Source organism: Nematostella vectensis, chromosome 12 (genome assembly GCF_932526225.1).
Source record: "Nematostella vectensis chromosome 12, jaNemVect1.1, whole genome shotgun sequence".
Taxonomy (NCBI): domain Eukaryota; kingdom Metazoa; phylum Cnidaria; class Anthozoa; order Actiniaria; family Edwardsiidae; genus Nematostella; species Nematostella vectensis.
In genome coordinates, this window is record NC_064045.1 from 1,645,423 (window position 1) to 1,671,368 (window position 25,946).

At 40.0% G+C, this 25,946-nt stretch overlaps 2 protein-coding genes across 3 annotated transcripts in view; one reads left to right on the forward strand and one right to left on the reverse strand.

Moving 5' to 3' along the window:
- The first annotated feature begins 6,569 nt into the window (after window positions 1-6,569).
- LOC5502885 (PHD finger-like domain-containing protein 5A) lies at window positions 6,570-14,198 on the forward strand. 2 transcript variants are annotated; one of them, XM_001623972.3, is made up of 4 exons: window positions 6,570-6,655; window positions 6,738-6,761; window positions 11,963-12,129; window positions 13,185-14,198. In XM_001623972.3, exons 1-4 carry the CDS (start codon window positions 6,604-6,606, stop codon window positions 13,272-13,274), a joined length of 333 nt encoding a protein of 110 aa, XP_001624022.1. In that variant the 5' UTR covers window positions 6,570-6,603; the 3' UTR covers window positions 13,275-14,198. The 2 variants fall into 2 exon arrangements, with proteins under 2 accessions (XP_001624022.1, XP_032227075.1); XM_032371184.2 differs by lacking the exons at window positions 6,570-6,655; window positions 6,738-6,761 and adding an exon at window positions 9,834-11,074.
- The window catches only part of LOC5502884 (centrosomal protein of 112 kDa), a 42,081-nt gene continuing 30,173 nt past the window's right edge, over window positions 14,039-25,946 (reverse strand). The window contains exons 22-26 of the mRNA XM_032371183.2: window positions 25,563-25,790; window positions 17,230-17,478; window positions 16,627-16,776; window positions 15,735-15,890; window positions 14,039-14,974 (exon numbers count right to left, since the gene is read on the reverse strand). Coding sequence (XP_032227074.1) covers window positions 14,822-14,974; window positions 15,735-15,890; window positions 16,627-16,776; window positions 17,230-17,478; window positions 25,563-25,790 — 936 coding nt within the window. The 3' untranslated portion in view covers window positions 14,039-14,821. The remainder of the gene's footprint in view (window positions 14,975-15,734; window positions 15,891-16,626; window positions 16,777-17,229; window positions 17,479-25,562; window positions 25,791-25,946) is intronic.

The following is a 25,946-nucleotide window of genomic DNA, read 5'->3' on the forward strand; positions in this document are numbered from 1 at the left end:
AACATGGCATGATCAAGGAGAGCCAGGTCTAAGGAACGAAAGATCACTAACATGATGTTGTAGGATACCGGCAAGCGCTGTGGTGAGCCAGAGGGACCCTGCGAGCGCTTAATCCCCCGCACTACAAGCTGAAGCCGCTCGCAATTAGAATGAGGGTCCGCATGTCCAGATACGATGTGTAGCGAGCGCACCGCAGATAGATACACTTTAAAGGATGGGTACCGAATCGACGCTGCCAAATGAGTTACGAATAGGCAGAGTGTCCACTCATCTACTGGGCACGGGGAACCTGTCGAGTGAAGTCTTCCGAGTTGCTGACAAAATGTCACAAACTTGCGTTGCGCGGACGCGTAAGTACGCCGCGTGGACGGTGCTAAGCCTTCCAACAGGTACGTTCTGCAGCGTAGTTCTAATGACGAGGGGCCAGCTAGCGCAGCAGTTGGGGTGGAATTGGAGTCGGATGGCACTCCGCGTACGGGGCCGCTCTCCTGAACTCCTGGTAACGAAAACGGGACAATGCGTCAGCAATCTGATTGTAGCGCCCCGGGATATGAATGGAGGAAAAGAAGAAATTGAACCTTGCCCCTGCAAATAGGAGACTGCGCAACAGATGCATCAACTCAGGTACTTTCGATGTGCGGGAGTTGAGTACCGCGACCACCGCCTCGTTATCGCATCGGGACAGTACATGACCTCGAAGCCATCCGTGACCCTACACGTGCGCGGCCACGACCACCGGGAACAGCTCCTTGTATGCAATAGAACGCGCTGTCTGATTCTGTTCCCACCGACCGTTGAACCATGCCCCGCGATCATGCGCCCCATAACCAATCGCCCCCGCGGCATCCGAGGTCACGACGATATTCGCCTTCACATGTATTCCAGGAAATAACCAGAAACTTACACCATTCCACACGTAAAGGAAATTATGCCACCACGCTAAGTAAAGCCGAAGAGGTCGATGATACGCCGATGAAAAGTACGGCCCGGCCATACTACCTTAGCCGCATGGTGAAGGTGGCCTATCAGCGGCTGGAGTTGGTTGCGGGTGGCCCACTTGCATTCCCGCCATGTCGATACGAGACCGCGGAGAGCCGACAACTTATCGGCCGGCAGGCGTGTAATTTGGGAAGATGAATCTAGCTCTATGCCTAGTACAGTGATCGTGGTGGCGGGCCCGACACACTCACCTGGGTGCAGTGGCACACCAAGCGACTGACACACTACCCGACAGCGCGATAGGGCCGCGGCGCAATACTGAGAGTTAACTGGGCTGGCTAGAATAAAATCGTCGAGGTAATGTACCAGGGGGCGCACATTATGATTGATGAGAATCCACTCGACCATGTTCGCGACGCAGTTGGAAATATAAGGCGCTGCTCCAAGACCGAACGCCAAAGTCAAATCCACATAAAAATCGGCTCGCAATTTCATACCTAGCAGATATCGATCGGAAGGGTGAACCGGAATGTTGCGATAAGCCGCCCCCACACCGAATTTCGCGATCTGAGCTCCGGGCCCGAACTGCGCGACCATTTCAATGATCTCGTCCATGCGCACATATTGCAAGGAAAACGCTACTGCATCGATACCATCGTTAACGCTACAACCCGCCGGGGCGGACAAGTCAACTATTAATCTCCACTTCCCCGGCTGACCCGCCTTAGGAATCACTCCGAATCCGCTGGTATGGAGGCGCGGTAACGGCGCGCACCGGAAAGGGCCTGCCACCCTACCTAATCTGGCCAAATAGTCGTCGATAACCTGAGGATTTTTGCGCGCGGAAAGCTTGTTGTCGCGCGCCGATTTGAGCGGGGTAGTACCCTCAAATCCCAGTTTAAAGCCCTCGCGGATCCCTGTTATGACGTACCCGACGCATTCCGGTCGTGGGTGATACGCCAGTTCTATTCTCTTTCACTGCGTTCAGCCGAATAGAAAATATTTATTGTCTAAATTATGAAATAAGAGAGACAACATGTAGGAGGATAGCAATCCAGCTGGTTTAGTTGAGTAATAACAGTATAGGCGGTCAATATACAATATAATTGGCGAAAATATATCATCGATCATCTGAGGACACAACTAGTACAGTGAGCTGAGAGGCTTTAAGTGAATAACGTGACGCCGAAAACTGCATAATAAGGACATACTAGAATCATGTGACCGAAAAAAGCACAAAAGAAACAACAACAAACTCATTAGTACCGAAAATAAATTCATTTCCCGAGGGAAGGCCTCTGGGCTTAAAGGGGATACCTGGGACACGGGAGGGAGACCATGCCACGCCGTGAATAGAAAGAACAACCTATGCTACCATCCCCCAAGTATAGGCACTATATGTATGTAATCTTTATAAAGAACGAAGAAAGTAGAGGGGTCAGGCGTCTGCCTAGGAAGGGGAGGGGGGAGACATAAAAAACAGCAACTATGACAAGTACTCTAGTTTATAAGCGTACAAGAACCCTCGTATACACAACTGCCATACAACAACCTACTAAGGTGCAAGAATACGCGCATAAGATATTAAGTAAAAGTACCATAACTAGTTAGACTACTGTCTCAAAAACAGTCAACAAACCCCACAGGGTTTGACGATCCTGCTGCCGCCCTGGGCCATCTCAGGCCCACCGCGTGCGCGACTCCTTTCCAGGTAGTGGCTCTGGAGACGACGCTTTCGCCCTGCGCTCGACGGGCACTCGCGCGCCGGATAGTTCCCGTTCTCGCAGTAAGCGCACTGGTGGGTGTAGCGGCACCCCGGGAAGAAACACTTGGCGAAATTCCACGAGCGACACGCTTCCGAACTTGTAGGGCGATCCCTACCGGCTTCCGGGCGGGCGAACTCTCCCGCTGCGCAAACGTTAAATATCTGCGGGTGAAGTTGGGACCAATCGGTCAGCTTGGCCGCGTCCGCGTGCTCGCGAAACGCTCTATCGTAATTCAGCCATACGCGACCGGCGAACTGGCGAAAAGTGCGCAAAATCCCTAAATTGTACAGCAGTAAATCCCGATTCCTCTGAGGGAACTGAGAGCAAAGGATCAGGGCATAGATTGAAAACACACCACGCCCCAATATCCTCGATGACCCACCGAGGTCTCTTATTTGCCGTCGTAAGTACAAGATTGCCGTTCATAAAGAGCTGCGGCTCCAAGTTTGCCTCTCGCAGGTTTGAAGTCAAGAGCTCCACGAACCGCCCACCCACAATTGATGATAACAGTTTGGCAGGGACTGGCGAGAAACCTGGATACAATAAATGGCTCGCCGACCGCCGGAGAATGCATCATCATGGGCGCCATGGCCGTCAAGTCAACGCTGCCCGAGGCTACCGATAACGGGAGAGCAGCACTCAAACCCGCCACACCGGACGGCGCCGACGCGATAGAGAAAGTGTTGACGGTATCTGGTAACATACCTGGCGTTACGGGAGTCGCCCTGGTACCTGACGCCGGAAAATCCCCGCCGACCCCGTTTTCGTCTCGTCCTGGACTCGATGTTATTGGTTTTTCAATGCTCGCCGCCGGAAATTGGGCAAAAGAGCGAATCTCCTCCCTCATCACCTCCCGGATAGCTTCCATGAACTCGCTCGAAGGCCTGTCCTCCATACCGCCGAATAAATGTGACGAAAAAAATAGATCGCTTCCTACGTCTTCCACGAAACGACGTTTGATCAGAGAGGATTTGCCGCTCGGTGCAAAGCTGCCCTTCGCAAGCATACCGCTGCACCACGCGCGCCGGAGACGCTGCCCTGTGTTGTGAGTCTAACCTTGCTTAAATGCGAGCATTTAGCCTCATAAAAAAATACATCCAGACATACGCTGATAACGCCGAATGGCAGATAAAGCTTTACGGCTAGGCTGAAGATTTCGACCCCAGCACCGCTATCTAGCGAACTGTACAACACAAAGGACCCTGAGGTGTGCAAATGTCGCTCAAATCACGGCGACATCCTCACAGATAGTTGGAGTCAAACCAGCCTAAACCTCAGCGCCACACGATTTTCCATTGCAGAGGAATCCGGCAGAATATTTGAGCGCGATTAAGCGGGAGGAAGTGCGATTTTGAGGACGGAACGTGAGGTATGTCAAAAAATACTTTCCTACCTTTCACTTCTTTCGTTTAAAATTTCAAATCGCGAATCTTGAATCTTAAAAAAGGCGCTTAAATACGGCCAAAGAACACGCAAAGAGTAAACATAAACACAACACTAGACTACACACGTCTTTTCAACAAGTTGTTTTTTACTTTTCACTAATTTTGTTTTTCGCCCTAAGGGACAAATAAAGAGCTTGGGCTACCTGTGGTTACACAAACGCTAATGCAACTTCTTGCGTATGCCTGACGTTACTTTGCTGTGAGAAGTTGTAATGTCAAAAAACGCTTGCTACGAAGGCTACTAATTTAGATTTGCCGACTACCGACAAAGACCGATAATTCTTACCGACTACCGACAAATTATAAAAGTTTTTAACTGACTACAGACATGCAGACCCCCCATCTAGCCTGCCTAGCGGCTCAAGGGAAGGGGAGGGAGACTGGGGGGAGGGAGAAGAAAGGAAAGCCTGCCCGCAGACTATTGTTCTAGCCCCATACAAATTGTATATGACAGAATGTCAAATATGCGTGAAATAACGTAGCACATCTGCGCTTAGTGATGTTGTCTTAGCATTTCACAACGGAATGTTTTTTTTATGTTCATATTAGAAAGGAAATAAATGGTGATCCTAGTATGACACCCTACTCCTATAACTAAGCGAAATATACTGGTTCCGGCGGTTCCACTTTTTAGTAATGCCGATCAAAGAGCTTTGGTGCAAGAAAATGCCTGCGAGTTGGTTGAGTAAGGAGTTTAAAATTGTTTATCGAGCGTTTTGTCGACGAGATCCAAAACGACCGAATTTTGCCTTTAAAAAACGAGCAGTTTTTAAGGAATGATTTGTTGGTAATTAATTTTTCAAATCCTTAGCTTCTTGCCGAAGCGAGAACGAAATCAAAAGCATTTGTGCTTGTAATCGTCCCACTAAACAGCATCATAGAGGATCAGGTCAGCGAACTGGAATCACTGGGGATATCAGCCTGTTCCCTTGACCTCGATAAATCCATCTTGAGCGGTCGGTTTTCGATCGTTTACAGCTCTGCTGAAAACGCCAAAGACAAGAATTTTACGAAGGCGCTAACACGGGACTCAAGGAAAACATCGCTGCCTGCGTAGTCAACTAAACTCATCTAGTTAGATCGTCATCGTATGAAAACTGTTTAGCTATATCCAATATGCGTAAACTTGAGCATAGGCGACAAGTTCAGGCTCTTCTATTATTTTTTTAATCATATAGGATGCAACAGGCTACTTATATTGCCAACTTCTTTGTAACCCGGTCTTCACAGTACAATTTGCGCTCTTCTGTTCATAATCTTACACAGCCATCCTATCAATCGTTATATATGCATAACTATTTTTACTACCTAATATCACATTTTTGGAACCAACTACCTAACTCTGCTAAAGCTGCTAATTCCGTCTCTGAGTTCCGCAAGAACCTACCCGACATCATTCCACATGGCTGCCAATGTAGCAACTGTATTTAAATTTTCCCTATTTCCCATAATTAGAATTATTATGTAATGTGTAATGTAATCGTTGTCAGTAGTGTTGTCGAGCGTTTGTACCATGAGCTCCCCGAGCTCGGGAGACTGGGTGACCACTCCTCACGTCATCGACGGAAAATAAATTATTGTATTGTATTATATTGTATTGTATTGTATTGTATTGTATTGTATTGTATTGTATTGTATTGTATTGTATTGTATTGTATTGTATTGTATTGTATTGTATTGTATTGTATTGTAACTCATGTCGTACAGACCAAGGGCATCGATCTCATGTCTTTAGCGATAACAACACCAAAACTCTCAGCTATTTTGCTCTCTTTAAAAATATTGGCGAACAAATGATAAGTCAGCTTGTTTCCGTATTGAATTTCGAAGATTTTTGTTGCAATAACGACAGTACTCGTTCCTGGATCTGTTGACTGGATTTAAGTGTTTTTGTTTTTTTCTTTCACGTGGACATACCGGAGAACACAAAGTGCAAAAAAACAAGACAATTTTCATGTAGCGCGTTTATTTTAATTAGAAACTGAAGTAAAATTACAATGTACACAGTTCATGTGATTGGTTAATTTTGACAGCTACTTGAGTACACACGCTTAGGGGCGGCGTGGCTATACTAGAACAATGGTCTACCGGCAGGATCTCCTTTCTTCCCCTCCTCCCTTCCCCCCTCCCCTTCCCTTGAGCCGCTACGCAGCCCTCCTCCCCCCCCCCCCCCCTCACCCCCCATCGAGACCATTAGAAATACCGCTTATTCTGAATAAATATAAATCACAAAAATTAGTTCCCTGTGACCTTTATTCTAGGATTTAAGACAATTAAAAAGCATTCATACGAGATGATCAATCGTGAAAATATTCGAATGTTTCGAGCTAAGTACTGAGACTGACTGGAGACTATGATTGGGAGGGAGATTGGTAAGGCCTTGGGATACCTGTGCTTTGGCGCGTTTCATGGGATTGCAATGTATCCCGGGAAGGCTTTAGCACGTTTTCAAGATGGCGAAGCATCACCCCGATCTGATTATGTGCAGAAAACAACCCGGCGTGGGTAAGAAAGCGACTCTCTTTAACTCTTTTTCACCGTGGATATCAACACAATACTAACAATAGACATGTCCTATTTTTTTCAGCTATAGGACGCCTGTGCGAAAAATGTAAGTTGTGATAGTACCAAAGCTTTTAGTTAAGCTTACTTCGACTCGAGTTCGGAAATGTTAAAATGTTCTAAATCAGGTGGATATAGGTTTACTTTGGTAATTTCTGATGGAGGTTTTGAGTTCAGGTCTATAAGTCACTTCTAGACGCATAAAGGCGCGATATCGAACTTTTCTGGCACTTTGATATTTATACGATATTTATCACTCATCTAAAATCGGATATACTTAAATAATATATTCTTTCACAGAGTTCTAGTATCAAATATTTAGTCGATATTATAACAAAGCTCACAAATCTAATTTCTGATACTTATCAGATCTTATACCCTTAGAACTGCCATGTTGAACCTAGATAATTGCATCTCATGACTTGATAATATCAGATAATATCACAAGATTTACACATAGAAAGTCCATCTAATTACTGATATATATCAGATACTAAACTTAAGAACTGCTGTGTTGAACCTTGATTATTGCATCTCACGACTTGATAATATCATAAATATCACATATAGACTCGCTCTACAAACGTGACAGTCACAGTAGATTTTGTAGTCGAATATCCGATAATATCGAGGGTTCAGCAGAAAGGAGGAAGGAATCTCTATAGATATCTAGTAGATTCTAATAAGATCATCTCTGATAATATTGCAACATCAAGGGTTCAGCAGAAGGAAAGGGGGGTTTCTAAATAGACATCTAGTAGATTCTAATAAGATAATCTCCGATAGTGTCACAATATCCAGGGTCCAGCAGAGGAAAGGAGGGTATCTAAATAGACATCTAGTAGATTCTAATAAGATAATCTCCGATGATATCACAATATCAAGGGTTCAGCAGAAGGGAAGGGGGGTTTCTAAATAGACATCTAGTAGATTTTAATAAGATAATCTCCAATAATAACACAATATCGAGGGTCTAGCAGAGAGGACGTAGGAATCTCTATAGATATCTAGTAGATTATAATAAGATAATCTCTGATAATATTGCAATATCAAGGGGTAAAGCAGATGGAAGGAGAGGATCTAAAAAGACATCTAGTAGATTCTAATAAGATAATCTCTGATAATATCACAATATAAAGGGGTAAAGCAGATGGAAGGAGAGGATCTAAATAGACATCTAGTAGATTCTAATAAGGTAATCTCCAATAATATCACAATATCAAGGGTTCAGCAGAAGAAAAGGGGGGTTTCTAAATAGACATCTAGTAGATGATAATATGATAAACTCTGATAATATCACAAAATCAAGGAGAGGAGAGGAAAGGGGTCTTACCACTATCTAATAGCATGTAATAAGAGGAAAACAATGTGATAATGTTCGATATCGCGCCTATCTCTCTTGACGATTTCATCTGGATGAGTCTGTCTCACGTTCACCCAACGAAACGAAACTCCCATGGTGGTAAAGAGTATTTTCGAAAAGGCCCCAAATTAAATTCATGATTGGGGTATGTTTACTTTCGTGACTCGTGGTTTTGCTAAATTAGTAAAACTCGACCATAGATGCCGAGAATAACTTAAACCTGAATAAATGTAATAGATTTTCGAATAAACATGACCTTATATAGATTGTTGATCAATAAAATAGATTTGTCGGTTAAACTGCATTGAATGTACTGAGTCTCCAAGTGATTGTATATTAAATCATAATATTCATGAGCAAAGCAAAAGTTAAACCTGTGATTCGTGAAAGCTTCTTTTTTTAAATTCATTATTCATAAAAGACTGAAAAATAACTTTGTCATTAGTGTTGGGCTTCGTGTTCTCTTCACCACCCTGTATGCCAATGTGTATTCTCACATATAACTGAATTTAAAATTTCTACTCAAATCTTTTTTCATTATTTTACTGTAACACATTTAAAAGGTCTTAATTTTATTTAACTTCTTACTAGATATAAGGTGTACCTATTACTAGATATAAGGTGTACCTATTATCATCAACATCTTATTATGTCATGCAATAAGGTACTGTACTTGTACCTATTATCAACCACATCCTATTATGTCATGTAATGTCAGTTTCAATTGCTTAGTACTGAGCCAAATGAAGCTTAAAGTAGAACTGAATAGCACTTTTGCAAACTACATTTATCAGAGATTATTGTCAATGGTATTTTAGCTAAAATGAAACAACTTTTCTGAACTATTTTTCCTGGAGATAGTTAGTGGCTGATAATAAGACAGCATGCCTGATAATAGGACAACAAACCACTCTTCGCTAAAAGGCATTTTATCTTAATTGTAGACATCAAGGTAATTTAATCTAGGCTGAATGATTATGACAAATTGTCAAATATTTATTGTTATAAATATTGAAATCTGAATCTGAGAGATATTTTAGCATAAACCTAAAGTGGCCAATAGTATGAGTATAATATTTAGCCCAACACTTGTTCTATAACTCCTGAATGCAGCATTGTTAGATATCCAAGAGCTGTTATACATTTTGTTATCTGTTATACGAGTGTGATAGATAAGTAGTTTATTTCAAAACTATTGCATTGCATGGAAAAGGCTAGATTGCACAATTTACATTGAGTAAAATTTAACAGAATAGTTAATTATATAATACAGATAATAAGAATAAAGAATAAAAAATGCGCTTTAAAAATGATGATCATGCTATTAAAGATTCTCCAAATTCAAAACACTATTCAGGTCATTGGCCAAATGATTGTATTTTCCATAGTACATAAAATAGATATATTATAATCAGAAGATGCAATCTTTATTATTTATCCAAATAATGTTTTTCCATCACCCAACCAAGGTTTACGAAATCACTTGGATTTCCAAAATACCAAAATGTTAGGTTTGATCATACCTAGTGATTATCATAACTATTGAATTGTATTTGTATAATTAAAGAGAATATTTGACAAAACGGTTTCAAATGTTAAAAGTTTATAATGGATCGAGCGGTTGTTTGGAAGAATGTTTTGTCTAAAATAAACTTCAATATAGCTGTCAAACACTATTATCTAAGCCTTGAACTCAATAAATCTTATTCAGATGTGAAAGAAAAAATACTAAAAGCTTTAAATTAAAGTGCATGAATCTTAATCAAAAGTAAAAGATTTCAACTGGGAAAAGTTGAAAAAAAGCAAAGTCATTGTCTTTCAGTTTTTCCTATTCAGCATTGAAAACAATCATAGTTCTGTACCAAATGCCAGGCATGAAATACTTTTAGTACTTATTAAAACTTAAGCATGGTAAAACGACTGGTGACAGAGGCTGCTAACAGAGGCTTTTTCCTCATGTCTCTTGGAGTCAAAAGCCACAGTTTTGGTACAGTATGTTGCCCCAATTACGGACAGTTTGCATCAAAGCCTGTTTAAAATATACGAAAGCGAATTTTAGTAACTAAGCTAATTAGTAACTAACTCTCATACTCACATGTGCTGTGCTGTAAATTAGAGTTAAAAAAAGAAAATACAAAATTTTGGGGTGGGAATGAAGCACTGTAAAATACTTTTACAATAGAATAGAAGCTCTTTGATCTGGCTACTAATTTTAAAAAATCAAAGCATTTTGAAAATTTACAATGCTTGTTCATGAAGTGTGCCTAAACACGGACACAAATAGACTGCTTATTGGAAATATGTTTAAATAGATAATGGGAATTAGTTTTTGCATTTAAACTATATTTTGGAGGGATTTAGGTACATAATAATAATACTCGTATATTTGTCCTCTCGTAGCCTTAAAAGCTAAATTACAGGATTCCAATAACAAATAATATAATAAATAATGATTAATTGATACAATATAATAAATATAAAGGTAGTATGGACAATCAGATAGCCAAGGCCAACGCATGTTTGTATGTGACAAAGTTGCCAAATCTTTTGGTCACAAAGGGTTTGATGTGATTACCAGTGCGAGTTCTTAACTGGTAGCTATGGGTAGTAGCCTCAATGCGGTCTTGCACAAGCCGGTACACTGGTTTTTGTGGCATCAAACAAGAGATAAACCTGCAGCAGGCATCAGTCCGACGATCTTCAAGGGTGGCTAGGTTTGCCCTAGTTAGAGCTTCCTTGTAATCCAAGCCCGGATAGATAATGGCGAGGGCGTGTTTCTGGACTCTCTCCAAGGAATCAGAAAGGTAGTGTGGCAGGTCTGCGAAAACAACGCTTGGGTACTCGAGCGTGGATTGCACAAGGGAGCGATAAATCACTATAATGTCATCAGTAGACACGCCACAGCGCTTCAGCTTTTTCTATGCTTTTACCATCAGGTTACAGTAATTATTTTGAATGTGTCTTTTTAGAGTCATTTCTTTGGGGGAACCCATTCAGAAGTAAGTAAAGTACAATTGCTGCTACATTTGAAAGATATTGATACAAAGCCGTCTGTCGAACCAGTTAAACTTAATAAGATTGTAATATGCCAAATTTATGATTATTTATTTTACGAAAGTCTATGATTCAAACGGATGAATTTGTGATTCTGAGAGCACGCAATTATCAAGTAAACAAATGCTAAAATGCTCTTTGTAGATCCACATAATTAAAGTTGGCTTTGCTAAATAAGATAAATTCATATTTTATTTTTATAAGCATTGGAAATATATGGGAGAAGTTACGAAAATCGTTCTTGAAGTTTGTGCCCGGAATTGGGGCCAGTTGACCGGGATTAGGGCAAATCAGTGACACATACTGTTCGAGCACGGCGTCCTAAACTTAATTGACACCCTAAAATATATGCATATATTATAAGTATTTTATTAGGTTAAGGTCCAATCTTGTTACTGGCATAATATGAAGTGTTCTTTTTATTCCTAAAAAGCTATGGTGCTAAATGCAAAAACCGTCTGTAATTGGGGCAACACACTGTAACTTGCATTTTCAGCACAGAATCAGACACGCTATCACTCACTCTGCTGGCTAGAGGTGGACTGTAGGGCATGGGCTAATAATATCATTCCTAGGATGCCATATCAGCTGGATTAGTGTTAAAAAGTCCAGAATGTTTTGTCTGGTAGTCAGCCAACTATCTAAACCAATCAATAGATTTCATCTTTTATAGCTATTATAATTATTTCACTGCAAAGTTTGTTCATCGAGGCTGCTGTTTGAGATGGGCTGCATATTCCCAACACATGTATTTGTTGTTGTTATTGAATACTTGTGTCTTTATAATGTAGTATGAAAAGCAGAGATATATCTCACTGTTTATTTCTGTTTAGGTGATGGTAAATGTGTCATCTGTGACTCATATGTACGACCCTGTACTTTAGTAAGGATATGTGACGAGTGTAACTATGGCTCATACCAAGGCCGCTGTGTTATATGCGGGGGGCCTGGTGTCTCAGATGCTTATTACTGCAAGGAATGCACTGTTCAGGAGAAAGATGTAAGTCAGAATTCAAACAGCGCTTGCATTGCATTGTTTCCATGTTTGGTAATGCTGTTTCCATGTTTGGTCATGCTAATTCCATATTTGGTCATTCTGTTTCCATGTTTGGTCATTCTGTTTCCATATTTGGTCATTCTGTTTCCAGTTTGGTCATTCTGTTTCCATGTTTGGTCATGCTGTTTCCATGTTTGGTCATGCTGTTTCCATGTTTGGTCATGCTGTTTCCATGTTTGGTCATGCTGTTTCCATGTTTGGTCATGCTGTTTCCATGTTTGGTCATGCTAATTCCATGTTAGGTCATGCTAATTCCATGTTTGGTCATTCTAATTCCATGTTTGGTCATTCTGTTTTCATGTTTGGTCATGCTGTTTCCATTTTTGGTCATGCTGTTTCCATGTTTGGTCATGACTTCTGACATCTATACCACTAAAAAGACACCAAAACCAAAATAGCAGGCTTTTAGCCTATTAAGAAAAGCTGCTTGATATTCTGATTAACAGATTTTTAAAAATCTGATGAAAAACTGGATGGTGACCTCATCCTGCCCATTTTTTTTAGGAATGACCATGCATGTATAGACAGGTCTCTGCACAATATAATTGATATTCACAGCTTTTATTCTTATATTTTGGCACAAAACGTTCAAGAAAAATGCATTAATCATCTTTTTATTTCAATTTTCCAAGTCGGCCCTTCACTTCTCCCCCTTTTGCAGTTTTCACAGATTTTGGAAATATTTTATACTTTACAAGATCCCTTAACTTATTTTATACTTTACAAGATCCCTAAACTTATTTTATACTTTACAAGATCCCTTTACTTATTTTACACTTAACAAAATCCCTTAACTTATTTTATACTTTACATGATCCCTTAACCTATTTTATACTTAACAAGATCCCTTAACTTATTTTATACTTAACTTAACTTGTATTATACTTTACAAGATATCTGAACTTAATTTTCACCCTCAACCAACCATCTACTGTACTCTTTTGGTAGTATCTGATGAGTTATTCGATTTGAACTAATAATCTACTTTGTATACACAGAGGGATGGATGCCCCAAGATTGTTAACTTGGGAAGCTCTAAGACTGATCTGTTTTATGAAAGAAAGAAGTATGGATTCAAAAAGAGATAGTTGGAGATGGAGAAAGCTCAAACGTCAGAGCCTAGTCGTGGTTTAAAAAGTTCTCAATACCAGCGCGCCCTCTTCCCTTTTTACTTACACCCCCCCCCCCCACCCCTTGTCATCATAGTTATTATCTGCAACTTGTTTAGTCAGGGAGGGTCTTTGCATCAGTTTAGTGGATTTTTTGTGTTCCTTTTTGTGGTGTTTTCCATATTGACTGTATTCCTTAGATCAGTGCTGGTTTAGAGGGATTGACAAGTATTGATAAATAAACAACAAATTCGTATTGTGAGCCGCTGGTGAATTTCTCCAGCAAGGAAAAGGGCAAATTCCTTGTTGCCTCAGTTAGGAAAATGCAAATTCCCTTGCTGATGTATGACAAATATCTGGTTTAGAGGGATTGACAAGTATTGATAAATAAACAACAAATTCGTATTGTGAGCTGCTGGTGAATTTCTCCAGCAAGGAAAAGGGCAAATTCCTTGTTGACTCAGTTAGGAAAATGCAAATTACCTTGCTGATGTATGACAAATATCTGGTTTAGAGGGATTGACAAGTATTGATAAATAAACAACAAATTCGTATTGTGAGCCACTGGTGAATTTATCCAGCTAGGAAAAGGGTAATTCCCTTGCTGTTGTATGACAAATTTTTTGAATTTAGAAGTTCTCTTTAGGCAGCTCAATTTCCTAGCTTACTGGCAGAAAGATTTCTCAGGGCTGATTCAGGATCTAGCAAACTTGTCTTGTAAAGGGGAAAAATCAACTGAAAGATTTTCACAAAATGGTTATACTTTAATACACTGCTAACTATATATGTATATAAGGATAAAAACTATTTTCTTCTGTTGCAAACAAAACATGCTTTAACAACTGAAGAGAAAATGTACAAGATTATGCCATTTTATTTTGTATAATAAAACATCAAGTTTTACTTGAGTTTCACTCTATTTGCTCATAAAAACAGTAAGAAAAATAATTTACAGCTGGTAGTCTGCACTTATTGATTTTCTTTCTTTCTGTTCCCATGGAATGTTTCTCTTGGTACTGAATCTAGTCATGGTTTTCGTGCTCTCAGATTCACTACGCCATGCAAGTAGTTGTCCAAATGTTGTGTGCCTTGTGGGTGGGTCTTGAGCGTACGTAGCAATAAATGCACTACGTTCTTGCTGGGTTTTTTTCTACCCTTCAAATAGTGACTCTAAATTCCCATCATGTTTGTATTTCACAATGCTTTTTATCACCTAGTGGAAGATGTAAAAATAAAATACACTCTGTTTGCAGGGTAGCTTGCCTGCCTCCAAAGTATGAATACATTACAGCCAACTTTTGTATCATATTATCAGGCCTTACAGAATAGAACAAGTTCAATCCAAACTAAATACAGGGGAATTATATCACAGTGGACCTGTGAATAAACATCTTTTTCATGTCTTGAGTTTGCAAAGTCTTCATAAAAGAACTCTAAAAATTATGGCCAAACGTGCCCCAGTTTGCCATGGTTACAACCATCTACAGCTTGATTGACAAGCTTATTTCTCACAGTTTACTTAAAAGTTAGTGTTCATGATCATCTTTGAGTGACAGGTTGAATGAGGAGCTGTTTGTCGAAAGCTTATTTCTTGTGTCTATCTCCTCCTGTAGGATGTTGGCCCGTGATTGTAAAACTGAGATTTGTTGCCGTAGTGACTCTATTGTGTCTTCCAGTTCCTGAGGGCAAAACAACAAGACAACAACTCCAGATAAATATCAGTTTCTGGCATGTCTAGGGGGTGGGGCTGAATAAGCCGTGACTGCCCTTTTCTAAGACAATTTGAATACAAATATAAGGGAAAATACAAGTTGACCAGCACAACGACCCACTGTACAATAGAATAAGTATAAGAATTATTATAAGACATATAGTGACATAAGTTGGTATACAGACGTAGTAACACATTCAATGACATAAGTCGGTATATAGACTTGACTTAGTAATATAAGACATTCAGTGATATAAGACAGTATATAGACTTGACTTAGTAATATAAGACATTCAGTGATATAAGATAGTATATAGACTTGACTTAGTAATATAAGACATTCAGTGATATAAGACAGTATATAGACTTGACTTAGTAATATAAAAGACATTCGATGACATAAGTTGGTATAATGACTTAGTAATATAAAACATTCAGTGACATAAATTGGTATACAGATATAGTTTTAGCGCTTTATAAATAAATATATTATTATTATCATTATTGTTATTATTATAAAGGCTGATTTAGACAACACAATTTAGTTGTATGCGACACCTCTAAACTAAAGTCGTACAGTGTAAATCAGCCTACGTCTCCGCTACGATGCTCGACTGTGAAAGTCGTAGTGTGTAGTTCAGGGCTAAGACGTGTCGTAAGCAGGTCACACAGTTAAATCGTGCTGTCTAACTCAGCCTTACGACATTCAGTGATCAATCAAAACATACATCTCTGAGGTCAGCAGGCAGTAGCCCTTTCATCTTTTCCTCGTACTGTAAGCGCATGCGCGACACACGCTCCTGCGCATCAAGCTCAATCTGCTTACAGCGCTTTTCAAGGTGCCTCACCATTGACTTCTGTGATTCTACGTCTTGCTCTAAAGACTGTGGGGGAGACAAACTTCATGTAAATTCAAACAACAAATAAGACAAGACAGCAACAGTTATGACTTAACATAACTTTTTCACCACTTTTTTCATTGTAATCATCATCACTGCCATCGCAATTAACATCATCGTCATCATTATTATTATCACCATCACTACCACCACAATCCTAATCACCATCACGACCACCACCATCCTAATCACCATCACTACCACCACCATCCTAATCACCATCACTACCATCACCATAACTATCATCGTTACCATTGCCATCACCACTATCGCCATCATCCGATCGTCCGAACTATCAAATATGTATTTTCTGTTAAGATTTAGGAGGTCCGTCTCGTATAAGCCTTGCGGTTTCTTACGGTCCTACTTGTCACACTATGTAAATTATTATATTATTATCTTTATTTAAAAAAATGTATTAAGTGACAAAACAATAAACTGAACTGAACTGAACATCATCATAAATGCAAAGTCACTATTTAACAATAGTCTAGACTAATTGTTTTAGTATAATTTCACTAGTCAGTATTCCATAGAAAAATATAAAATGAACATACGAGCCAGGATTAAAAAAAAGATTTTATTTTTATAAACGTGTGACGAAATACACATGTCACTGCGCGCGCAGGCCACGTGCCGAGTAAGATCAAGTTTCAAACAACATCGTTCAATATACTGGTGTGGTTCATACTTACGTTAAGTATTCCATTATCATACTCACATTAACTATACTGGTGTGGTGTCGCTTCATTGTGTTTTTCTCTTCATTGTGCTTTTCACTGACTGAGCCGATTTTCTTCTCGGAGCTTAGGCGCATACGTAAATTTTCCTCCTTCAATTTTTTTATCTCGCCTTCAAGCGTGCGAACAGTCTAGGTAAAAATACGCAGTCATTAAGGAGGTTGGGGAATTTAAATGCTTTCATAAGCTGAGCTTATTTCAAAGACAGACTTTCAGCAACAACCCATGCAACGCGCACTATTCGGGAATCAAACTTTGAGTAAATAAACAACCTTTTACCAATGATACAATTCTTAGCAGGCTATCATTTCCATAATTTTTATAGTTATACAGAACATTTAGTTTTTGATATTTTGGAATATCAGTATTTATTGATGACAACAAGGATACAATGTGATCTGAAAAGGGTGAACTGATATCGACTTTCATGGTTTGTTAAAAATGTTTTCAATTAAACGCCATCCCCTCCCCTTCCACCGCAGTCCCTCCAGGACCTTTATCACAAAAACCTTTTTACTCGATATACTTTTTTGGACAATTACTGGAAAACCAAGCAAACTCAAGGAAAAAGGCTGACGGTGTACCTCTTGGGCCGTGGCTGAGCGTGTAGCGTACTCGTCCTCCATGTGCTTTAGTCTACTGTTCGTCTTGTCCAGCATCTTCTCCATCTCGTTACTGTGCTCCCTCTGGAGCTGAAGGCGTTGCTGTTCCAGTTGGCTCTTAGACTTAGACACAAGGTTCTCCTCCTGACGCTTGAAGTTGTGTCTGTCCTCCTCGCGGAGCATGTTCGCCTCCATCAGCTGAGTCTTGCGCAAAGAATTTGCCTCTACTACCTGGAAAGCAGTAAAAGACGTGTCTGGCCAATTACTGAAAGGGTCAAACTGTTACGACCTGCACAAAGTGCTCAGCGGATTACCCCAGAAATGTTTAATTTGACATCAGATAATCCAACCAGTTAGAAATGGTCATTTCGCCGACATACTTATTTCAATTGTATATATGGTCATTGCGCCGACATACTTATTTCAAGTGTATATATGGTCATTTCGCCGACATACTTATTTCCAGTGTATATATGGTCTCAACTTCTCCACGTATATTCTGTACTGGAGCTCTACCACTACGCATACCCTGGCTAACCAAATTCAATGCCCCTTGGATTTGCTGAATTTTCTGTATTAACGCATTTTTATCTCCTGTAACGTAAACATTCTATACCTGAGAAATAGAAAATAACCAGTTTGCTCTGCGACTATATTAGTAGGCAACACAGGCTCTATTCGGGTAAGGATGGAAAAAAGTATGTGCTCTAAAACTTTGACGTTGTTGGGACAGATGTAGTAATCTCAGTAATATACACATCAGATACGTCATACATGAGGGAAAATTCAGGTTTCTAACGGAGTTATGTAAATAAAAGCTAAATACATTACTGTTATATTCCCTTCTTTTTCCATTTAGATATTAGTTGGCGTCGAAAGGAAGGAGAGAACAAACTTTCAAGTGATGCCCTCCTAAAAAAGGCAACTCGAAAAACCCTATTTTATTGCAGTCTTATTTTATTCTTTTTTGTTGTTGTTGTTTCATTTAAAATTTGAGGGGGAAGTGAAATTCGCAAGCCTTGATCATTCCCCATGACGCTTATGGGAAAAGCATGGTCGAGTATTTTACCAATTTCGTGATCGTCGGTTGGGCAGCAAACAGTTAAGTTCATTTACTCCCGAAATGCGAAATACAACAGATGCATTACTAGCAGATGACAAAAAATAAGGCATTGATAAGATGATGCAAAGCAACAGTTTTACAAAAAAAAGGTTTTACTCGCCTCGTCACCACACAACTCGACGAGTTATATCCTGACAGCAAAAACGCGTAAAATATTTTTTATACGTTATATTCAATTTCCTATTTCAATTTAAAGCTTTTTTTCCAAAGACATCCTTATTCGATTTTTTATTTCGTTTTTAATCATTTATAATTTTTCCGTGTCCCTTAATCTTGTTTATTGAGAGTCCATTACCGAAGATGTTTTGCTACCGACAATGATTTGAAATTTACCAAAAAGTAACAAAGAAAAAACAAGTAGTTCACAGCATGGCCTCCAGAGAGCGAGATGCAATTTACTCAATTATCGCAGAAAGAAAAGAGAGGAAAACTTGAAGGGGAAAACACAATACACCCATTTGGTCGAGTGCTCCACGAGGACGAAAAGACTTCTGCTAATGTTTGATGATTCATGTTAACGCCATCCCCTTATGAATTTGCAGGAAAACATAAGAAGGGAGACCCTAACGTCCTCATTCTCAAAGATTCTTGTACTGCTCACAGATACTTGTATTGCTCACAGATGCTTGTATTGCTCACAGATACTTGTATTGCTCACAGATACTTGTATTGCTCACAGATGCTTGTATTGCTCACAGATACTTGTACTGCTCACAGATAATTGTATTGCTCACAGATACTTGTACTGCTCACAGATTCTTGTACTGCTCACAGATACTTGTACTGCTCACAGATTCTTGTATTGCTCACAGATACTTGTATTGCTCACAGATACTTGTATTGCTCACAGATTCTTGTACTGCTCACAGATTCTTGTACTGCTTACAGATACTTGTACTGCTCACAGATACTTGTATTGCTCACAGATTCTTGTACTGCTCACAGATACTTGTACTGCTCACAGATACTTGTACTGCTGACAGATACTTGTACTGCTCACAGATTCTTGTATTGCTCACAGATACTTGTATTGCTCACAGATACTTGTATTGCTCACAGATTCTTGTACTGCTCACAGATACTTGTATTGCTCACAGATACTTGTATTGCTCACAGATACTTGTATTGCTCACAGATACTTGTATTGCTCACAGATACTTGTACTGCTCACAGATACTTGTACTGCTCACAGATACTTGTACTGCTCACAGATTCTTGTATTGCTCACAGATTCTTGTATTGCTCACAGATACTTGTATTGCTCACAGATACTTGTATTGCTCACAGATACTTGTATTGCTCACAGATACTTGTACTGCTCACAGATACTTGTACTGCTCACAGATACTTGTACTGCTCACAGATTCTTGTATTGCTCACAGATACTTGTATTGCTCACAGATGCTTGTATTGCTCACAGATACTTGTATTGCTCACAGATTCTTGTATTGCTCACAGATACTTGTACTGCTTACAGATACTTGTACTGCTCACAGATTCTTGTATTGCTCACAGATACTTGTATTGCTCACAGATACTTGTACTGCTTACAGATACTTGTACTGCTCACAGATTCTTGTACTGCTCACAGATACTTGTACTGCTCACAGATGCTTGTATTGCTCACAGATTCTTGTACTGCTCACAGATACTTGTATTGCTCACAGATTCTTGTATTGCTCACAGATACTTGTATTGCTCACAGATTCTTGTATTGCTCACAGATACTTGTACTGCTTACAGATACTTGTACTGCTCACAGATTCTTGTATTGCTCACAGATACTTGTATTGCTCACAGATACTTGTATTGCTCACAGATTCTTGTATTGCTCACAGATTCTTGTACTGCTCACAGATACTTGTATTGCTCACAGATACTTGTATTGCTCACAGATACTTGTATTGCTCACAGATACTTGTACTGCTCACAGATACTTGTATTGCTCACAGATTCTTGTATTGCTCACAGATACTTGTACTGCTCACAGATAATTGTATTGCTCACAGATACTTGTACTGCTCACAGATTCTTGTATTGCTCACAGATGCTTGTACTGCTCACAGATACTTGTATTGCTCACAGACACTTGTATTGCTCACAGATACTTGTATTGCTCACAGATACTTGTACTGCTCACAGATACTTGTATTGCTCACAGACACTTGTACTGCTCACAGATACTTGTATTGCTCACAGATTCTTGTACTGCTCACAGATTCTTGTACTGCTCACAGATACTTGTACTGCTCACAGATACTTGTATTGCTGACAGATACTTGTATTGCTCACAGATACTTGTATTGCTCACAGATTCTTGTACTGCTCACAGATACTTGTACTGCTCACAGATACTTGTATTGCTCACAGATACTTGTATTGCTCACAGATACTTGTATTGCTCACAGATTCTTGTACTGCTCACAGATTCTTGTACTGCTCACAGATACTTGTACTGCTCACAGATACTTGTACTGCTCACAGATTCTTGTATTGCTCACAGATTCTTGTACTGCTCACAGATACTTGTATTGCTCACAGATACTTGTATTGCTCACAGATACTTGTATTGCTCACAGATTCTTGTACTGCTCACAGATTCTTGTACTACTCACAGATACTTGTACTGCTCACAGATTCTTGTACTGCTCACAGATACTTGTATTGCTCACAGATTCTTGTATTGCTCACAGATACTTGTACTGCTTACAGATACTTGTACTGCTCACAGATACTTGTATTGCTCACAGATACTTGTACTGCTCACAGATACTTGTATTGCTCACAGTTACTTGTACTGCTCACAGATTCTTGTATTGCTCACAGATACTTGTATTGCTCACAGATACTTGTACTGCTTACAGATACTTGTACTGCTCACAGATACTTGTACTGCTCACAGATACTTGTACTGCTCACAGATGCTTGTATTGCTCACAGATACTTGTACTGCTCACAGATACTTGTATTGCTCACAGTTACTTGTACTGCTCACAGATTCTTGTATTGCTCACAGATACTTGTATTGCTCACAGATACTTGTACTGCTTACAGATACTTGTACTGCTCACAGATTCTTGTACTGCTCACAGATACTTGTACTGCTCACAGATGCTTGTATTGCTCACAGATACTTGTACTGCTCACAGATACTTGTATTGCTCACAGATTCTTGTATTGCTCACAGATACTTGTACTGCTCACAGATAATTGTATTGCTCACAGATACTTGTACTGCTCACAGATTCTTGTATTGCTCACAGATGCTTGTACTGCTCACAGATACTTGTATTGCTCACAGACACTTGTATTGCTCACAGATACTTGTATTGCTCACAGATACTTGTACTGCTCACAGATACTTGTACTGCTCACAGATTCTTGTATTGCTCACAGATACTTGTATTGCTCACAGATACTTGTATTGCTCACAGATTCTTGTACTGCTCACAGATACTTGTATTGCTCACAGATACTTGTATTGCTCACAGATACTTGTACTGCTTACAGATACTTGTACTGCTCACAGATTCTTGTATTGCTCACAGATACTTGTATTGCTCACAGATACTTGTATTGCTCACAGATTCTTGTACTGCTCACAGATACTTGTATTGCTCACAGATACTTGTATTGCTCACAGATACTTGTATTGCTCACAGATACTTGTATTGCTCACAGATACTTGTACTGCTCACAGATACTTGTATTGCTCACAGATACTTGTATTGCTCACAGATACTTGTATTGCTCACAGATTCTTGTACTGCTCACAGATTCTTGTACTGCTCACAGATACTTGTACTGCTCACAGATACTTGTATTGCTCACAGATACTTGTATTGCTCACAGATACTTGTATTGCTCACAGATACTTGTATTGATCACAGATACTTGTATTGCTCACAGATATTTGTATTGCTCACAGATACTTGTACTGCTCACAGATACTTGTATTGCTCACAGACTCTTGTATTGCTCACAGATTCTTGTACTGCTCACACTTACTTGTATTGCTCACAGATGCTTGTATTGCTCACAGATTCTTGTATTGCTCACAGATATTTGTATTGCTCACAGATACTTGTATTGCTCACAGATAATGGTATTGCTCACAGATAATGGTATTGCTCACAGATACTTGTATTGCTCACAGATTCTTGTACTGCTCACAGATTCTTGTACTGCTCACAGATACTTGTACTGCTCACAGATATTTGTATTGCTCACAGATACTTGTATTGCTCACAGATATTTGTATTGCTCACAGATACTTGTACTGCTCACAGATACTTGTATTGCTCACAGACTCTTGTATTGCTCACAGATTCTTGTACTGCTCACACTTACTTGTATTGCTCACAGATGCTTGTATTGCTCACAGATTCTTGTATTGCTCACAGATATTTGTATTGCTCACAGATACTTGTATTGCTCACAGATAATGGTATTGCTCACAGATAATGGTATTGCTCACAGATACTTGTATTGCTCACAGATACTTGTACTGCTCACAGATACTTGTACTGCTCACAGATACTTGTACTGCTCACAGATTCTTGTATTGCTCACAGATACTTGTATTGCTCACAGATACTTGTATTACTCACAGATACTTGTATTGCTCACAGATACTTGTACTGCTTACAGATACTTGTACTGCTCACAGATTCTTGTATTGCTCACAGATACTTGTATTGCTCACAGATACTTGTATTGCTCACAGATTCTTGTACTGCTCACAGATACTTGTATTGCTCACAGATACTTGTATTGCTCACAGATACTTGTATTGCTCACAGATACTTGTATTGCTCACAGATACTTGTACTGCTCACAGATACTTGTATTGCTCACAGATACTTGTATTGCTCACAGATACTTGTATTGCTCACAGATTCTTGTACTGCTCACAGATTCTTGTACTGCTCACAGATACTTGTACTGCTCACAGATACTTGTATTGCTCACAGATACTTGTATTGCTCACAGATACTTGTATTGCTCACAGATTCTTGTACTGCTCACAGATACTTGTACTGCTCACAGATACTTGTATTGCTCACAGATACTTGTATTGCTCACAGATACTTGTATTGCTCACAGATTCTTGTACTGCTCACAGATTCTTGTACTGCTCACAGATACTTGTACTGCTCACAGATACTTGTATTGCTCACAGATACTTGTATTGCTCACAGATACTTGTATTGATCACAGATACTTGTATTGCTCACAGATATTTGTATTGCTCACAGATACTTGTACTGCTCACAGATACTTGTATTGCTCACAGACTCGTGTATTGCTCACAGATTCTTGTACTGCTCACACTTACTTGTATTGCTCACAGATGCTTGTATTGCTCACAGATTCTTGTATTGCTCACAGATATTTGTATTGCTCACAGATACTTGTATTGCTCACAGATAATGGTATTGCTCACAGATACTTGTATTGCTCACAGATACTTGTATTGCTCACAGATTCTTGTACTGCTCACAGATTCTTGTACTGCTCACAGATACTTGTACTGCTCACAGATACTTGTATTGATCACAGATTCTTGTATTGCTCACAGATTCTTGTATTGCTCACAGATTCTTGTACTGCTCACAGATACTTGTATTGCTCACAGATACTTGTATTGCTCACAGATAATTGTATTGCTCACAGATACTTGTATTGCTCACAGATACTTGTATTGCTCACAGTTACTTGTATTGCTCACAGATACTTGTGTTGCTCACAGATTCTTGTACTGCTCACAGATACTTGTACTGCTCACAGATGCTTGTATTGCTCACAGATTCTTGTATTGCTCACAGATACTTGTATTGCTCACAGATACTTGTATTGCTCACAGATACTTGTATTGCTCACAGATGCTTGTATTGCTCACAGATACTTGTATTGCTCACAGATACTTGTATTGCTCACAGATACTTGTACTGCTCACAGATTCTTGTATTGCTCACAGATAATGGTATTGCTCACAGATACTTGTATTGCTCACAGATACTTGTATTGCTCACAGATGCTTGTATTGCTCACAGATACTTGTATTGCTCACAGATACTTGTACTGCTCACAGATACGTGCATTGCTCACAGATACTTGTATTGCTCACAGATTCTTGTACTGCTCACAGATTCTTGTACTGCTCACAGATTCTTGTATTGCTCACAGATTCTTGTATTGCTCACAGATACTTGTATTGCTCACAGATACTTGTATTGCTCACAGATACTTGTATTGCTCTTAATTAGTGGTTAGAGAAGAGAGCGGGAACCTCCGCTACTTTTGTTCCGGAATAATAGTAAGCTGTAAACAAGCTTATAAAACACAAAGTAAAATGCTAACCATCAAGGAATGCTATTAGAGCGTTTCGTTACCCGAACTCGAATCGTCTCCAACATGAATTTCACATCACAATTTGACGGAAATTCCAGTGACGGGTCAAGCATTGTTTGTATACATTCTGATAACAACAGAGTATCAGGAGTTCGCCAGGAGCAGCCGCTAGTTCGCGTCGTTCCTGGCCGCTGTGAACACCGCGTTCCCTGTTCTCTCCATAAGAGCTAACGCGCTGGTAATGTTAACACTCGGCCTTGTCCGTGAGCTACGAGTCCCCGCTAATTTCCTTCTGTCTGCTTTGCTGCCAACGATGACCTCACGGGAATCGTGACTCAGACGGCACACGCTCAATTAATCATGCGAGTTCTGTTAGAACCGCATGGTCAACTTTGTCAGTCAGAATTTAGACTGCTGCTAGACATAGCTGGAACTTTCTCTATACAATCCGGCTTTTCAACACTTTGTATGGCGACTATAGATCGTTTTAATGCAATCACGAGCCCTCTTCGCTACGTCACGCTGGTCACCATGAGCAAGACCTACGCCGCTATCGTACTCTCGAGCATTGCTCTCCCTGGTACGCGTGTTCTTGACGCCTTATCTACATGCTGTGGTAACCCTGTGATACCTGTATCTTTTGTTCCTCTGCGTCATCATGGTGTTCCTGCATTTCCGCCTCTATCGCATCTTACGCAAGCACTCCATCGCAACATCGTCCGACATCGTCAACTTCCGATTGGTACGTATCATATGGTCTATAATTTCAACTCAACTCCTCCGGTCATATACCCCCCCCCCCCATCCCTAGCTCCCAGTGTGATACTCATGGGCTCACCTCCTCCCGTAGCTCCCGTACTTGTTGCTCCAGCTCCGCCTGTATCTTGGCATCTCGGGCGGCACGCTCTCGGCTGTGGTTCTCAAGCTCGCTTAGCTTCTGCTGAAGTTTCTCTGCTTGCATTTCTCGCTCTTGCTCCTGCTCGCGGAGTAGCGAGTCCCGATCACCCTGAAAACTTCGCATCAGCTGAGCTTTCTCCTGCTCGTGAGTTATCTTGATCTCCGCGACCTGTACGCAACAGCAACGTCACTTGCAACTTGTACGCAACAACACACGCAATGTCAACTTGTATGTACCAACACACGCAACATCAGTTGCAAAACTTGTACGCAACAACACACGCAACGTCAACTTGTATGTACCAACATACGCAATAGCACGTGC

Excerpts from the sequence above, each read along its gene's own strand:
- LOC5502885 (XM_032371184.2), top strand. The coding sequence starts at position 10,996 with ATGCTTTTACCATCAGGTTACAGTAATTATTTTGAATGTGTCTTTTTA. Across the intron at positions 11,075-11,962 it reads TTGGGGGAACCCATTCAGAA|GTGATGGTAAATGTGTCATC; the intron begins GTAAGTAAAGTA and ends ATTTCTGTTTAG. Across the intron at positions 12,130-13,184 it reads GCACTGTTCAGGAGAAAGAT|AGGGATGGATGCCCCAAGAT; the intron begins GTAAGTCAGAAT and ends TTGTATACACAG.